Source organism: Mesoplodon bidens (genome assembly GCF_964165515.1).
Source record: "Mesoplodon bidens genome assembly, chromosome: 2".
Classification (NCBI taxonomy): Eukaryota; Metazoa; Chordata; class Mammalia; order Artiodactyla; family Ziphiidae; genus Mesoplodon; species Mesoplodon bidens.
Window position 1 is genome coordinate 147,272,290 of NC_138177.1, and position 15,963 is coordinate 147,288,252.

The 15,963-nt window shown below is 57.1% G+C and overlaps 1 protein-coding gene across 1 annotated transcript in view; it reads left to right on the plus strand.

Annotated features, from left to right (window-relative positions):
- The window catches only part of TRABD2B (TraB domain containing 2B), a 216,105-nt gene extending 200,425 nt beyond the window's left edge, over positions 1-15,680 (plus strand). Inside the window, exons 5-7 of the mRNA XM_081225107.1 lie at positions 2,249-2,339; positions 5,556-5,825; positions 14,292-15,680. Of these exons, the coding sequence (XP_081081233.1) occupies positions 2,249-2,339; positions 5,556-5,825; positions 14,292-14,511 (581 nt within the window). The 3' untranslated portion in view covers positions 14,512-15,680. The remainder of the gene's footprint in view (positions 1-2,248; positions 2,340-5,555; positions 5,826-14,291) is intronic.
- Positions 15,681-15,963: the final 283 nt, after the last annotated feature.

Genomic DNA, 15,963 nt, shown 5'->3' on the forward strand with positions numbered 1-15,963 from the left:
CAGCCTCCCCAAGGAGGCAGCCACAGGGATCCAGGCCCATTTTACACACAGGGAAACTGAGGCTGGCAGCAGGGCAGCTGATTGCTCAGGATCACGTACGGGAGACTCAGAGCCTTGGCAGAAAGGTCTTCCATCCTCTACAGCACTGGGTCAGGGCCAGAGCTGCGAGGGCGTTGTCTGTGTGTCTTCTGCAGCTGGCTTCCCAGGTGAGCCTCACTGACCTCACAGTCTTTGCACATGATGTTCGCCCTACCTAGAACACGCCCCACCCCACCCTGTGCCACCCCACTCTCATCCTCACCTAGTTAACTCGGATCCCATCCCTCAGCTAGGGATGCCTCCTCCAGGAAGTCTACCCTGCCCCCAGGTTAGATTAGCAACCTCCTGTGCACGCTCACCACCTTGTGTGCTTCCCTCAGCATATACTTACCCTGGATCAAAAGACCTTGATTCTCAAGACCGTGAGTGCCTAGAACAAGCCCCTACCTGTTCATCACCATCCAGCACTGGATATGCACTCAATCAGTGTTTGTCAGATAAATACAATAAATAGTTAGAGAAAAAGGAGGGAGAGGAGGAGGGAGGGAGGGAAGGAGAGTACAATTTCATAAGGGTCTCTGGAGTCAAACTAATGCCTTCCCCATGAATGTGAGAGCGAGGGGAGCCCATGGTGCAGCCCATTCCTTCCCTGTACACAGAGAGACACCAAGAGCATACAGGCGTAATGGGTTTGCCCAAGGTCTCAGAGCAGGTGTGGTGGGTTCTAGTCCAAGTCTCCCGTTCCCAGACCTGTGATTTTTTTTGCAGTGATCCAGAGGTGGGATTTCAGGGACTGTGGCAGGCCACCGAGAGAGAGACTGTTGGGTGGGGGACTTGTTGGGGAGTCTTGAAACCAGCCCAGAGGTGTGCAGGGCTGGGCGGCAGCGGGCTGTGGGGTTCACCCCCCTGTTCCAGCCGCTGTGCACTCCCAGCCTCACTTCCTCTGCGCCAGAGCCTCTCCACTCCTCAAAAGCTCGTCCACCTCCCTGGGGCTGTCAACATGCTGACCTTCCAGCTTCCCACCTGTCACCACCCGTCACAGGCAATTAGAATAATAGTGCAGGAATTTCCCCCCAGGTTCTGGGATGAATGGTGAGCAGGAGGGGAGCGAACTGCCCATGGGAGTGGGGCTGCAGGGAAGGACACAGGCTGGGAGGGCGCAGGGGCCACCACCACCCTGCCCACATTGAACGAGTGGGGAGACTGAGGCCCAGCGAGGAGGAGGGGCTTTGCCTGGGGCTGACTCCCAACAGCGACTGGCCTCGAGAGGAGTCTCCCTAACCGGAGCCTGGGAGAGCCTCCACCATGTTCTCAGACCTCGAGCCTGCATCCAGCCAGAGGGCGTGCCTGGTCTCATCTGGGGCTGTGGACCAAATGATTCATTTCTGTATGCTCAGTGTCTAGCCCAGGGCTGGCCGCACAGCAAATGCATCATAAATGTCTGTTGAATGAATGGTGAGTGGTGGAGAGTGAGATGGAGACCAGCCCCCTCCGCGCCCCACACAGGGTTCTATTACTCCTTCCCCAGAATCTTACACCTCATTGTGTCCTCAGGGCCCGCCCCAGGGCCTGGGTCAAGTGTGTGATCCATAAATGTTGGATAGATGGTGAACAAATGAATCTTCAAAGTCTTAGATCCAGCCAACACATACTGAGCATGTGTGGGGCAGTAGCCATGCCGTCTCTGCCCCATGGAGCCTGGTGAGGAGATAGACATGCCCACACAGAACCCCATTCCCATGCTAAGGCAGGGAGCCTCAAGTTGCTTGCCGGTGGAACTGACAAAGATGAGCCATAGACCTCAGAGCTGGACCTTGTCTGACTACTGGAGGTTGTCCCTGCCTGGACAGTCCAAGGCTGGGGTCAGCTTGATGGTGTGGGGCACAGTGATGCAACTGTAAATAAACACTGAGCCTTTGCTTCATGCCAGCCACTGTTCCCGGAGTCCTCACAACAGCCCTAGAGACTGCTAATACAGTCATTCCCACTTTACAGATGGGAAAACTGAGGCACAGGGTGGTACAACCAATGAGCAGCACAGCCAGGATTTGGACCCAGGCAGGGTGGCACTGGCCCATCTTCCAGCTACACCATACTGCCTCTCAGGGAGGCCTGCCCTTGACTTTGGTGTAGGTTGTTGTCCTGAGGCTGTCCCCAGTTGCTGATGACCTGCTATGTGGCTGAGTCCACTTTGTCTCTTGTGTTCCAGGTCACTTTCTGGGGAACAACACAGTCATCGACGTCCTTCGGCAGGCAGGGTTGGAGGTGGAGCACACGCCCGCAGGACAAACCATCCACAGGTAAGCAGCTGGGACATCTGGGGGCGTGGGACTTGCTTGCCCACTGCTGCTGGCCCACGGGCCCTGCTGACCACATGCTATATGGCAGGCTGCACCCTGCCTTCCCACTCAGGCCTGCAGGGCAGAGTCTTGAAGGAGCCTCTGGTGAGATGGGGCCTCCTAATGACTGGCCTTCGCCAGGCACCCACGAGTGGGGGCTAGGCTGGAGGTGGGGAGACCGAGAAGGAGCTTGGTGTGCAATAGTGGCAGGAGGTCAGGGCGGTGGGAAAGCAGTGAAGGTGGGAATGGGAGGAGCATTAAGTTTTGAGAGATGTTCAAGATTTAGAGACTGGCGATCGGTGGGGTGCAAGGGCTCTGTAGGACTCCCGGGTTGCTGCCTAGAGGACCTGGTGGATGCCCAGGCCCTGAATCGAGATGGGGCCATGTTTAGGGCGAGCCCTGGCTAGGCCTCTTCCCTGTGTCCCAGCCCTGCCCACACCTGGTCCTCACCTTCCTCTGACCACACCTTCTCATTGTTGCCTCTTGGCAGCAATTCCCTCACCTGACTTTCTTGCCAGGGCACACTCGCTCCGCCCAAAGAGCCATATAGGGCATCCAGTGGCCATCCTCTCTTCCTGTGTGGATTTTCTGTCCCCCTCAGGCTGGAAGCTGCCTGAGGGCAGAGGCCAGCTGGGTTCACCTGTGGTCCACAGTGCCAGCACCAGGCCGGGCACAGAGAGGTGTCGGCATGTGCTGGGCAGCCCTAGAAGACAACAGAATCCTGAGACCCGGGGCTTCCATGCACCTTGTGCACCAACCTGTGCAGGAACCTTCCTCATAGGGATGGCCAGAGTGTGATTTTGGCCCCTGTCCGTGATGTTATAAAATCCAGAGTCCAAAATAAGCTTGAATAATCATAGCTAATGTTTATTGACTATTCACTGTGTGTTGGGCTCTATGCGCTTTTAACTCATTAAATCCTCACAACAACCCCGTGAGGCAGGAATTGTGAGTATCCCCACCTTAAAATTGAGGAACCTGAGGCCCAGGGAGGTGAAGCCACTTGCAGAAGGACACACAGCTCGTGTTAATGGTAGTCTAGCTCTAGGGCCTTCCTTAGGTCCTCACCACAACCTGTACTGCTTCAGGAGCTGAGGGCGAGGCTCAGGGGTGGGAGTGCTCAGAAATGATTGCAGCCTTGCTCTTCACTCTGCAAAGATGAGGCCTGGGGCCTTGAGCCTCTGGTCTCCCAGCTCCAGGCTGATGCCCTCCCCCATCTCTATGGCACTTCTGGAGGAACTTCTAAACACTCTCACCTCAGACTCCTCCTTCTTCTCATCTTCTGAGTCAGCCTGACCAGACCGCCCTTCCTGACCACTGGAGCCCAGCACAGATCAGGTTGTACTGGGCCAAGGGTAGGCGTGAGTTGGAGGAATGAGGGACCCAAGGTAACCTCGGGGACAAGGCCTTCCTCAGGCTCCTCCTCACAGCCCCAAGGACCTCCACCTCAAAGCTCATTGTGTGGGTCCGGACAGCGCGGGGGGCGGGCAGGCCTGTGAGGCTGCCTCGGCTCCTATTCATCTCAGAGCCCAGGCATTAGAACAGGTATCCCCCCACTCCCCGCAGGCCCCGCTCTCAGCCTGAGTCTCCGAGTGCAAGCTGAAGTCCTGTGGGTGGGGTGAGGGGGGCGGGGATGCCGAGGAGGCCCCAACAATAAAAGCCATCATCAGCCACAGGTGCTTCCTGGATCCATCTTTTTGTCTGCCTGTTTTGAATTATCTCCCCAGCAGCTGCGGCATCTCCTGGACCCTGGGAATCTGGGGTTGCCGTGGGGGCTGGAGGAGGACAGGCTGAGCTGATGGCCTTCTGTCCTTCAAGGAGAGAGAAGCCCCTCACCCCATCGTGCATGCGGGAGCGGAGTCGGGGGACAGCCTCCCTTGGGCGCCGGCTTGCCTTTACAATTCTCAGGACCAGGACCAACTTCCCCCAGGGTCAGATGTCCCCAGAAGGAATTCCGTTTGGACCACAGAGAGGGAAGAATAAAAGGGAGAGGAGCAGAGGGTGTTCCCAGGCTGAGGGGTGTCTGCGCACCGCTGTATGGAATGCGGAGTCCACGCCACACACTTAATCGCACATCAGTGCCTGCTGCAGACAGCTCCGTTTGCTCGAGGGTGACATTAAAGAGAGGCCGGTTCTGTGCCAGGCACTATGTTAAGACCTCGTCTCTTTCATCCTCATGACAACCCTATGAAGTGAGTAGTATTAACTCCGTTTATAGCCAGCTGTTTCTTGGACACTTGTGTCCCTGCCCTTAGTCACGTAGCCTGGAAGGTGCGGAACCAGGATGTGAACCCGTGTCTGTCTGCCTCCACCTTGAGTTCGACCCTGCTCAACACTGTCCTGCCTCCCCTGGAAAGGTGCTCAGGAGACCAGTGTTGAATGCATGAGTGGATGGTTGGATGAATGGCACAGCAATAATGTTAATATATCATATTTAAGGAAGTTAATTACTGACATGTTTCAGCTGCTATTTGCCAGCCACCGTTCTGAGTGCTTTGCCTGTGTTAACTCACAATATCATCATGATGCCGCTAGGAAGTACCAGCTGTAATATCCCCATTTTCCAGAGCAGGAGACTGAGGCACAACACAGGGAAGTTGGGTAACTCGCCTCAAGTCCCTCAGCCAGAGCTTGTTGAACGAGCAAGGCCCTGACCAAGATCAGATATGCTCCCAGAAACTTGCCCAGGGCTCACCCTCTCACTCCTGCTAGTCTGGGCTCAAATGTCACCAACAGGGACCAGACTGTCCTCCCTGCCAACAACGCCCCCTCCCCGCCCCCCATGGCCCACACTCTCCCTCCTGCCCCTGCTTTATTTTTCTCCTCAGCAGTTATCACCATCTGACATCCGGCCCATCTTACTCTCTGTCTCCCGCTTTGGAATATAAGCGCTAAGAGGGCAGGGGCTTTGTCTATTTTGATCACTATTAACACCCATTACCTAAAAAGTTCCTGGTGCTGGGTAGATGCTCCATAAGTATCTACTGAATCAATAAATGAAGAATGAACCAAAGCTCTATCTCGCAACACCAGGCGATGCTTTTCCTGGGTGACCCTCAGCCGGGCACCCTGGCATCTTCTCCTGCCATGACAACTTTCCCACTGAATTGCGTGCCCCATCGCACCTGAATGACACGCCCCAACACGCGTGCCTCATGTGCGGTTGCCCCTTTCCAGCCCTGTTGCCCGGAGCCTAGCACCTCCACCCGAGGGGACCTCAGCGAGCCCCGCCCAGGCGACCCCAGCTGCTGCCATCCCTGCGGTCCCCTCGGCAGCCCCCACTGCCCCACCTGAGGAGGAGGACCCAGCCCTGTCCCCGCACCTCCTGCTACCCGACAGCCTCAGCCAGCTGGAGGAGTTCGGGCGACAGAAGAAATGGCACAAGAGGCAGAACAAACAGCAGCGGCCGCGGCAGTTCAATGACCTCTGGGTCCGCATCGAGGACAGGTGAGCTGGGAGGGGCAGGTCTACCAGGAGCTGGGCCTCTCTCTGGTCAGCCTACCTGAGACCCACCCAAGGCCAGACACACTCTGTTATCCGCATGCCCGTCTCTAAGGAAGCGTGGCAGGTGGGTACTCGATCGGAAACTGGCTTGTCCCTGTTCACAGGGGATCCTCCTGTTCATCCTTCGGGGTTTGTAGAGCACGCTTACACCTGACTTTTCAGTTTTCTCCATTTAAAGGTGAAGGAATAGAAGCTTCCTTCAGGTGCAGTGGACAAAAGTCTGCTTTACCCTTAGCTTTCTTGGATGCATGGTGGGTGCAAAGCAGACCCCATTTGTCCCATGGGCCAGAAGGTGAAAGCAGGAGAAAATGGAACAGGCCGGCCAAATCAGAAAGCTGTGAGCTCTCTGGGTCTGGATGGCCTGAGCAGCCAACATGCTGGCAGGGAGGCTGAAAGAGGTATACTGTGTGCAAGAGAGACATGGCAGATGAGGCTGTGGGCTCTGTCTTGGGAGGGGCTGGGGGATTTGTGATAAAACCTTGTTGGAAATGGGCAGGTGCAGAAATCATCCTATTGTACTGATACCTGTCTGTCCTCGGCCTGTGTGTCTGCCTGCACCACTCCCTTGGCCTGTCTGTCACCAAGACTCCTGCTGTAACCAAGATGCCGTCTTCCAACCTTCCCCTGCAGGCTTAGCACAGAGCGGTCTCCCTTGATTCCACTTTGGGGCAGAAGTCTCCACATCTGGTGAACAGCATCACCAGAGCACCCAGGGAGTGACTGTCAGGGAAGGACCCCGCCCTGGACACTGTGATCCAGCGCTGGGCCCTCGGAGACTCAGAGTCTCCACGTGGACCCTAAAACTCACCATCTGGGATTTTCCTCAGCATCCCCAGAAAGAATCACCTTGGGTACTTGTTAAATAATACCCCAGGCCCCACCACAGACCTCGTGTATTGGAATGTGTGGCACGGGGGCTTGGGAAGCCATGTGCTGAATGTGCACTGGAGTCTTCTGAACAGCTTTGGGAAACGCGGACCCAGCTCTGCATTTATAGATGGTGAACCAAGGCCCGGGATTGGGGCTTGTCCAGGGTCGTACAGGAACCCCCTTCATGACCTTCCCTCAGCCAGGTCTCTGAGTCATAGACAAAAAGTTGACATAGTCCAATCCACTGTCTTAAAGTGCAGGGTGTGCGCTGTCTTAAAAAGACTTCCAGCAAGTAAAGTAAGAGTCCATTCCTCCTTTGGGCCTGTGTTGGCTTCAAAGCACCTAACTTGGGTTCCTGGGAAACGTGCTTCTGCAGAGGCCCCACCGACCTAGCCTGCCCAAGATGGAGGCACCGTTGTAGCTATACTGGCCTCGACACAGTTGGCTCGTGTGCCCGGCATGGGCTGCTTCTTTCCCACCAGGAGTGAGGGCACAGAGTTACCAAGAGCCACTTCTCAGCCCTGGGGAGGCTCGCAGGCTGCCAGGGAGGCGCTGGAAGCCCATAAAGCACTCCAATCAGGCCATTCCCCCAGGGCCCCGATCAACCCGCTGGGCAACCAGACCCTGCCAGCAGTGGGTCCAGCCCACAGGGTGACAGAAGGCTGGGCTACCAGCTCCAGCCACGGACCCCCAGCCCCTAACCACGTCTGAAAGGTAAATTTCGGCAAATGACTCCAAACGGTTTCCTTTTCACAACACGTCTCTCTGAAACACAGAACCTGGTTTCAGGAGAAGAAACAGCTTTTCTTTGGCAAGAAGGAACCCCTTTTCAGTCCCAGCAGGTAAATTGTGGCTGGATAACTTTCTTCCATCTGGTTGGGTTGGAGAAGGAAATTTCCACCAACCGGCAGCCTATTTGTTGAAAGTTTCTCTGAGTCGCAGGGAAGCCGGCCCTGAGGTCCCAGAGGGGCCCAGGTGCAGGGCACAGCTTCCGTCACTCCTGGGTCTCACCCCACCCATCCTCCTAGCATTCCCAAGAGAGGGAGCAGAGGAGAGCTCTCTGGAGGGAGACCTGGGGCCCATTTGTAGCCCTTCTGACAATATTGTTTTCCTTGGAGCTTTAATTCCGTTCAGAGTTTTCTCATTTGCTTCCCCCTAAATCTCACCGGATCCATCCCCTGCTCTCCGTCCCCTCTCCCAGCTCATCTTCCACCTGTGATCTTACGGCGGGGCCCTAACGGGTCTCTGGCTCCTAGCCGTGTCCCAGCACATTACCCTCCGCAGCCTGAGATTCCCAGTGCTTTCCCTCGCCCCGCCCCACCAAGTAAACTTCCTGCTGCTCAGCCTGGATGCAGAGCCTTTGCCTCCCTCCCGCCTCACCTGCTGGCCCTCCTCCTGCGGGATACCTGGGCCCCGTCCTGGCCAAGCTGTGTGCTGCCCTGCAGTGGACCATGCACGGCCCACCCCCACCTTTGTCCTTGCTTCTCTCTCTGCATGGGGTGGATGTGAGTGGACACTTGCTGAGCTCCTGCTGTGCCAGCCACTGACATCCCTCACATCCCCCAGCCCTGTCAAGAGTCTGGGAAGTAGGCTTCGCTTGACCAAGGAGGAATCTGAGGCTCAGAGAGGTCAGGTAACTTGCCCAAGACCTTGCAGCAAGTCAGGTATGGAGTCAGAACCTACAGCATCAGGGCTGTCTGATGCTGAGAGTCACATTCGTCCAGCACCACGCAGACGCCCCTGCTGCCCTCGCCTGGCAAGCGTCTTCCCCCTTCTCCCCATCCTCCCCACAGCGTGTTCCCTGTGCTCCTCTCCCCTGCATCCCATAGCCTCCCCCTGCCGACCATGGGTATCCCGTGGGTGCCCCTGTCCTGGCACAGTTCCACAGATGGCAGTCGCTCGCTTGTGTTTCTAGGCTGGGAGGCCCTGGGGACCAGAGCTGGGGTGGACTTCTCTGGGTCACCGGAGGCCTCTCTGAGGGTTTGTTGACTGCATGCATGAGTGAGAGAAGAGGGGGAGAGAGTGGGGAGGGGGCCGAAATGCCACCTGGAGTAGGCTGGCCTTGCCTCGCCCCTCATTACTCCAGATGTAAACACATGGAAGGAAGTTTAGAGAAGCAGCAGCCTGTGGCAGGATGATTTATGGGGACCTGTGAAAGGGGCCCGGCATGTGTCCGCAGATGGCTGTGCAGCAGTGGCAGAATGGTCTCAGGGAACCCCCACATCTGAGAGCCAGGAGCAGGCAGCAGGGCTGCGACCAGGGGGCACACCAGGGAGGAGATCATTGCCACGCTGACTATGTGCAGGGCACTGCCCCAGTCAGTCGGATCCGTGACAATCCTTGGTTTCTCCTTTTGCACAGTTAGGGCCTTGACTGGCCTCTGGGGGTCGTGCCAGCTCTGTTGTTCTCCCAGAGTCCCCCAGTGGGTTGGATAAGCAAGGGAGAAGGGCGCTGGGCCATCAGGAAGGACAGTCATGAGGGGGCAGGTGCAGGGAAGAGAGCGTTTCCCGGGCTCCGGGCATGACCGGAAGCCAGGTGCGGAGGTGGGCGTCTGTATGTGGTGGCTGCAGAGCCCCGTAGGTGCCACCATGCAGGGACGGGGGTGCAGGACACACATGCACAGGGGGTCATTGGCCTCCTGGGCCTCGGTTTCTCCAGAGGTTTGAGCAGATGGCCCAAGCCCCCGCAGAGGGGAAGAGAACCGTTTCCCCTCCCCCTGGGCCCCTGGCAGGGCTCTGCCCGCCTCCCGCTGACCTACCATCCTGCCCTGAGGTTCTCCAGCTCACCTTTCCCCCAGCACAGCCAAGCTTTCTCCTCGTACCATACAAGGTGCTCATCACCTCTGCATGAGGCCAGGACCTCGTCTGATTAGAGGACGATGCCCCCAGGAGAAATGGGGAGCAGGGTCACTCAGTGGATAAAAGCACAGAGGAATTCAGGCAGAATCCCCAGCCCCTCCTCGTACTTGCTCGGAGGCTTAGAATAAAAAGATGGTGCTTGTAAAGCAGTGAGCTGGCCTCAGACCACTGGTGACACTCAGTAACATCTGTCCCCAGTGTTGGTGGCTGACTCTCAGAGTCTGGTCTAGGATGCCACACGCCCCATCTCCCAGCAGGAAGCAGCTCCTGGGCCTTCAGTGCATACTAGGCTTAAATGAGCCCCTGGGTGAGCACATCGTTAAACAGAAGCGAGTTGGCTACATGCAGGGTGCCCAGCCCGTGTCCAGTGCTGGTGGGGATAGAGCAGGAAGAGTCTTGGGTCATGGCCGGACAGGGACAGCTCCCTGCTGTGGTGCAGCCGAAAGAGTCCTGGAGTCACGGCCACTCTGCCTCTGCCTGGCGAGGAATCCAGCCAGCGAGGGCTGGAGGGCTGGGGGCCTTGACGGTCAAAGTGACCCAGTGAGGGGAGAGTGAAGGCATTCCCAGCAGAGTAGACCATGTGGCCAAAGGCCTGGAGGCTGGCATGGGCCTTAGATACCAGGACAGGGAGCTGTGAGCAAGCCGGTCACTTTAGATCTCTGCCTGCGTCTGACCGGTCTGCCCAGACAGTTCCAGCCGGATCACATCACGAGTTCCATCCCGGACAGCAGGGCCACCCATCAGCCAGGCCCTCGTGCCCCCAGCTCCATCTCCACTTTGTCTCCTCGGAATCCGCTGAGGAGCCCACCACCTTTGTATTGCAAGAAAAGCCACAGCTCCAAGACTCCCCAGACCAAGCCCTGATGGCTCTTAGAGACCCCCTAGTGCCAGGATTGGGGCCCTACTCCAGGAAGCCTTACAGATGAGCCTTGGGGCAGCCAGCTGACACATCTCAGGCACCAGCCCTGCTTTCCTGTGCTTTAAACCTGGGCTTCTGCCTATGATCTCACTCCTGGCTTCTGCTGCTAGAAAACATTTTAAAGTCCGAGGATCTGATCCTGCTCCTTCATTGTACACAAGGGGAAACTGAGGCCTAGAGGGCAGGACCTGCCCAAAGTCACGCAACAAACGGGGACATCGGGCTTCTGCCTTCCACGCAGGCAGAGGGCCCCTTCCCACACAAGGGGCCCTGTCGGCTCCGAGCGCACTCGGCCCTTGGTGCCAGCCGTCTGCGGAGCCTGGGAACACTCAGAGTGTTTGGTTTGGCTTCGAGGCCACTTTGCCATGAGACGCTGTTCCCCAGCATAGGCCTGGGGTGGGGCTGGGATCTGGACTGGGCTTTGTGAGCAGAGTGGGCCCAAGAGGTGGGGGCATGTGGAGGGGCTTTCTGTCCACACCCCACTAACCTCGCCCCGTTTTCCTGGGACTCCTTCCAAGCAATAATTCCCCCACTCAGGTTCCAAGGGGGAGTTTGCATCTTTGGTTTTCAAAGTGTAAAAGCAAATGCCTTTGGGCGCCTTGTGAGACATAGTTTTATGATTCCTACTTGGTCCTTCTTCTGACGGCGGGGACTGCTGGGCCCCTCTCTGGGCACCCCAAGTGGCAGCTCAGCCTCCTCTCCTGAGGCCAGCCTTCCTGGCCTCCCAGCTGCTCAGGCTGGAAAGATGGGGCAGCAGCTGGGAGGAACCCTTCATTAGAAAAGAAGGGGAGGGAAGGGACTGCGGTAGTGATCCGGCTGGGCGTGGGCACAATACCCTGCAGGGACTGAGGCCACAGGGGGCCTCCTCTCTGACCCTGGCAAGCCTCCACCCACGGGTGTGCGAGGTCTCGGCAGGAAGAACCATGCTTCACTTCCATGCTCTCCGTCTGTGCAGTTAAGGATGGCACCACAGCCCAGCTGGGGCCGGGGAGGCAGACAGCCTGGTGCACGTCTTCAGGCTCAGTTTCTCCATCTTGAAAATGGGAATAATGACAAGATGACACGTGTATAGCATCAAGCACAGTGTCTGCCGGCACACAGGAAGTGCTCCATAAATGGAGGATGCTTTTAGTGAGAGAGACAAGGACACACACATAATAATAGTGCTAAAAATAGCCAACACCATACAGCACTTCCGGTGCGCCTGGCAATGTTCTAAGCACCTTACATATGAAACCCATTCAAACCTCGTGCGCATAAATAGGTGCCAATGATACAATGTGATCAGTGAGAAATGTGCAAGGCTTCATGGGAGCCTCAACTCTCCCGGGTGCCCTTAGGGACAGGAGGACAAATCAAAGAGGCCTCCAGGTGAGGAGACGTTGAATCAGGCCTTCAAAGGTGAGTCAGAAAATGGCAGCAGGACATTAGGTGTGACTGGGGATGGTGGTGTGTGCTGGGAGAGCCCAGAAAGGTGAGGTCAGCCTGCAGCAGATCATGTGAGAGGTCTCCGGTGCTCTGGAGGCCGGCATGGGGTGGGATGTCCAACGTGCCGGATTTGGGGGAGTCATAAGGGCCATTCGAAGCTGCCTGGTCTGCCCCCTCCCTTCCGGTACTTCTCACACAATCTCTGTTCAGGAGCACCTTCCTGCCACCCATGGTGTGTGACAAGCATTTGCTCCCTCCTCTCCAGATTAGTTCTCTGGGAATTTCTATAGACAGAGGAGCACACACATCACAACTGTAGAGTCCAGGGTGCAAAGGACCTCACACAAGGATGTGGTGGGTTCCTGTGGCCACAGCATGACCAGGACTAGAGCAGAGGGGGAGGGACAGGGCAGGGAGTGACAAGCCCCTCCTTTTCTGAGGGCACACGGACACAGATGCCAGAGCAGATGTCCCAGACCCCGTGCAGGCAGGGATGTGCTTGTGACCCCCGGGCTGCCCTGCCCATCCCCCACCCCGAGGCTGAACCAGGCTGTGTGAGAGGGTCCAGCCGGGACAGAGGTGGGGCTGGGCTGCAGTGGTGATGATTACAGAGCTCACCGTGGTGATATGGCCAGTTGTCGGGGCCTCATGCCCAGCATGTGGAAACGTGGCCAGTGTGGGACCGGGGAGGGGGGTGGATCCCAGCTGACCTGGGGAGTGAATGGCCCATCAGGGAGGGAGGGTAGGCACTGGAGAGCAGGCAGTGTCCCACGTGGAGGAGGCTCACCACTCTGCAGGTGACCAGGGAGGGGCAGGCTTCCTGCCCCGCCATCAACTGCTGGTGAGCACCCACCGGGTGCCCGGTTCAGATCCTGTCCCTGCTGTGGGTCCTGGAGCAAGTTACTTACCCTCTTTGTGCCTTGGTTTCTTCACAAGTAAAATGGGATAATAGTCTTACCTGCCTCGTAGTGTTGTCATGAGGATTAGATGTTAACGGGTCCTACGCACTGGGCACAGACGCCGCTGGGAGCGCCCTCAGCCATGTGCAAGCTGGACTCCCGGCCTTCACGGCTGACTGCAGTGTCACCTCTCCCAGGAGGCCATCCGGGCTCCACAGTGGGTTGGGGCCCCTCTGTGCGCCCCCTGCCCCTGGCCTTCCCCTCCCATCTTTGTACCCTCTGGGGTGATGGGGTTTGTCGGATCCTCCCCCTGCATCTCCCTCTGCCTCCTGCCCCCGGGGCTGCACAGGGCAGGCGTGAGCCCATCGCTTCTGGGGCCCAGCCCTTTCCTTCATCCCAGAGCCTTCTCCCCCTTGGTCTCTCTTTGTTATGCCTCCGTCACTGTCAACTCTCTTCCCCAGTCCCTGTCCTGCCCTCAGCCCCTCTCTTTGCTCATCATTTCCTATCTCTCTCTCCAGGACCTGAGCCAGTAACCTGGTCCTGGCCCCTGCCCTCCCCTCGACTTCCCGGTGCCACCAAGTGCTGGCCTCAGCCCGCCAATTCCTTCTGCACTTCATCTCTTTTTATTTCTCTGTCTCGGTACTTCCCTCTCTTTCACGTAGGCTTCCTTGAGCCAAGAACCTCACCCATGACCTCCAAACTGGCTTCTATTTTTATAAGTTCATGAGGGACCACCTTCACTGACACTCCCTGTGATTAGACAGAGTGAGGCCGCCAGGGCGCCTGCCCCCCGAGGCGCCGCACCCCCAGGCGCCTGCCCCCCGAGGCGCCTGCCCCCAGAGGCGCCTGCCTCCCGAAGCGCCGCCCCCCCGAGGCGCCGCCCCACTCCCTCTGTGACCTGGCCCAGGGAGCCTCGCTGAGCCTCCGTTTTCTCATCTGGGGAAAGAGGGTGGTGCGGCGCGTTGAACGTTTGTTTTGAGGACCAGAGATGCTACTTATAAAGTGCGGATTCCCAGTGGGCGCTCAGTAAAGGATAGCTGTGATAATGAGGGTGAGATGGGGCGGTTGTTTGTGTGTTTTGTTTTGTTTTCTGTTTATTTCAGACTGGGGAGGGGAGGAGAGGGCGGCAGGAGGCCAGGGGCACCTGCATACAGAAGTGTGAGGGCTGCCTGCTGCAGCATGACCCCAGATGGATCTCCTCTGAAACCCTTCATTTCTCTCTGCCTGGGACCCAGTACTCTTGAGTGGTCACCCTCGAGGCCAGCTGTGTGGCTCTGGGCTGCTCACTTTCCCTGTCTGAGCCCTTTGTTTCCTTCTCCATTTTATGCGGAAAAAAACAGATTCAATAAAAAGTTGGATCTGAACCCTAAGACCACAGCCCAGGACAAGGCTGCTGAGACGCTGTTCCACGTTCCACGTATTTTTCTCCCTCCAGCACCACCGCCTCGCCACCACCACTGCCCTTCCAGACCACGCACAGCTCCGGAACAGCCAAGCCCCCCTTCCAGCTCTCCAACCCGCGCCAGCAGCAGGAAGAGCCGGGGCTGGCCAGCAGCTCAGCGCCCAGCCGCTCACAGCCCGCCCTGGGCCTCCTCCCCGCCATCGCTGCCAGCATCACAGCCCCCTTCCTGCTGCACACCCTCGGGCTCTCCTGACCTCGGCCGCCCGCCTCCCTGCCGGGTGCAGAGAAAGAAGCCAGAGAAACCGACGGGAGGGTCTGCGGCCACACCCACGGCCCCTGCCACCACCTCCAGGGGTGCCGGACACCTCATGGGTAGTCCAGACGGGATCCGTTAGAACACTAGAGCTTTATTGTACCCGAGTTACATCTTCTTTTTTGTAGAAGGATCTTAATTTCCCATAGTGCTATGGGGCTGTTTTGTAAAATATGTGTCCATATTAAAAAAGGAAAATGTATTTATTCTACTGATAAAACTATTTTTATGTGGCCAATGTTAATAACACTTTAACTAGCCCCATCGCCAACCCAGGAGGTGAACCCAGGTTGCCAGGATGTCTGCGACCTCATGGGGACCGTGGCTTTGAACTGGCTTGCTTCTGGATCCGCGGAAGCCTCCAGCATCCGGGTTTGGCTTCTCCCACTGTAGGGACCTCAGAGGGAGGGGCAGGCAGACAGGCTTAGCTTTTGTGAAGCTGGATTTGGGAGCCAGAGATGTGAACGCTAACGGTCCTTCCTTCCCCTGGACGCATCCTAGGGCTGGGAAGATACTTTAGGAAAGAGAATGCTGCTATTTTGAAAACCCTGAGTGTCTGTGAACTGGCCCTCCAGACCTCTTGGTATGTGTTCCAGCCAAAGCACGTGGGTGGGGGAAGGGATGTTGGTGCTGAAGGAAGTGGTCCCACAGCCCCATGTGACAGATGGTTAAACTCGCCAAAGAGAGTAAGGTTGTTGCCCCAGGTCACAAAGCAAGTGGGAGATCCGGGCCATGAGTCCAGACCTCCCTGTTCTGGTATCGTTAATCCAGCTTGGTTTACAGGAGAGGCTGTTGAAGTCACGGCCAAGTGGAGTGAGCTGAGCCAAAGGACAGGAGTGGGCACTGAGGGCAGTTTTAGAGACAGGGCCTCTAGGAATCCCATGGTAATGATACTTGTAATGAGAGCTGCCATCTGTCCAGAGCCTGCAGTGTGGCAGGCGTTTTGCACATTCACTTGATCACAGATCCTCATGCCAGCTCTGTGAGATATAATCGGCCCCATTTCACAGATGAGGAAACTGAACCCCCATAAGAGATAAAGGGACTTGTTCAATGTCACCCAGCCCGGATGTGGCCCCAGATCAGTGTGATTCAAAAGCAATGCTTGTCTCCTAGACCATAGTCTGTTGTGGTCTCTTTGCACAGGGACTCTCCGAGGGAGGCAGGTCTCACCCAAATGGGCCAGCTCACGCTTCTTACTCCAGCCAAAGAGACCACTTGGCTACAGTAATCATGTTGGTCCCTCTAGCCAAAGGGCTCTGGCAACAGGCTCTCCCACGCGTCCCATGTCCCGACTTGTCTTATCTTGAAGCCGATGAGAGGCTTTCCTGCCAAATCAGAGAGGCTGGAGGATAGCTGTGATGGGCCTGGTAAGGCAGAGCAGCCAAAGGG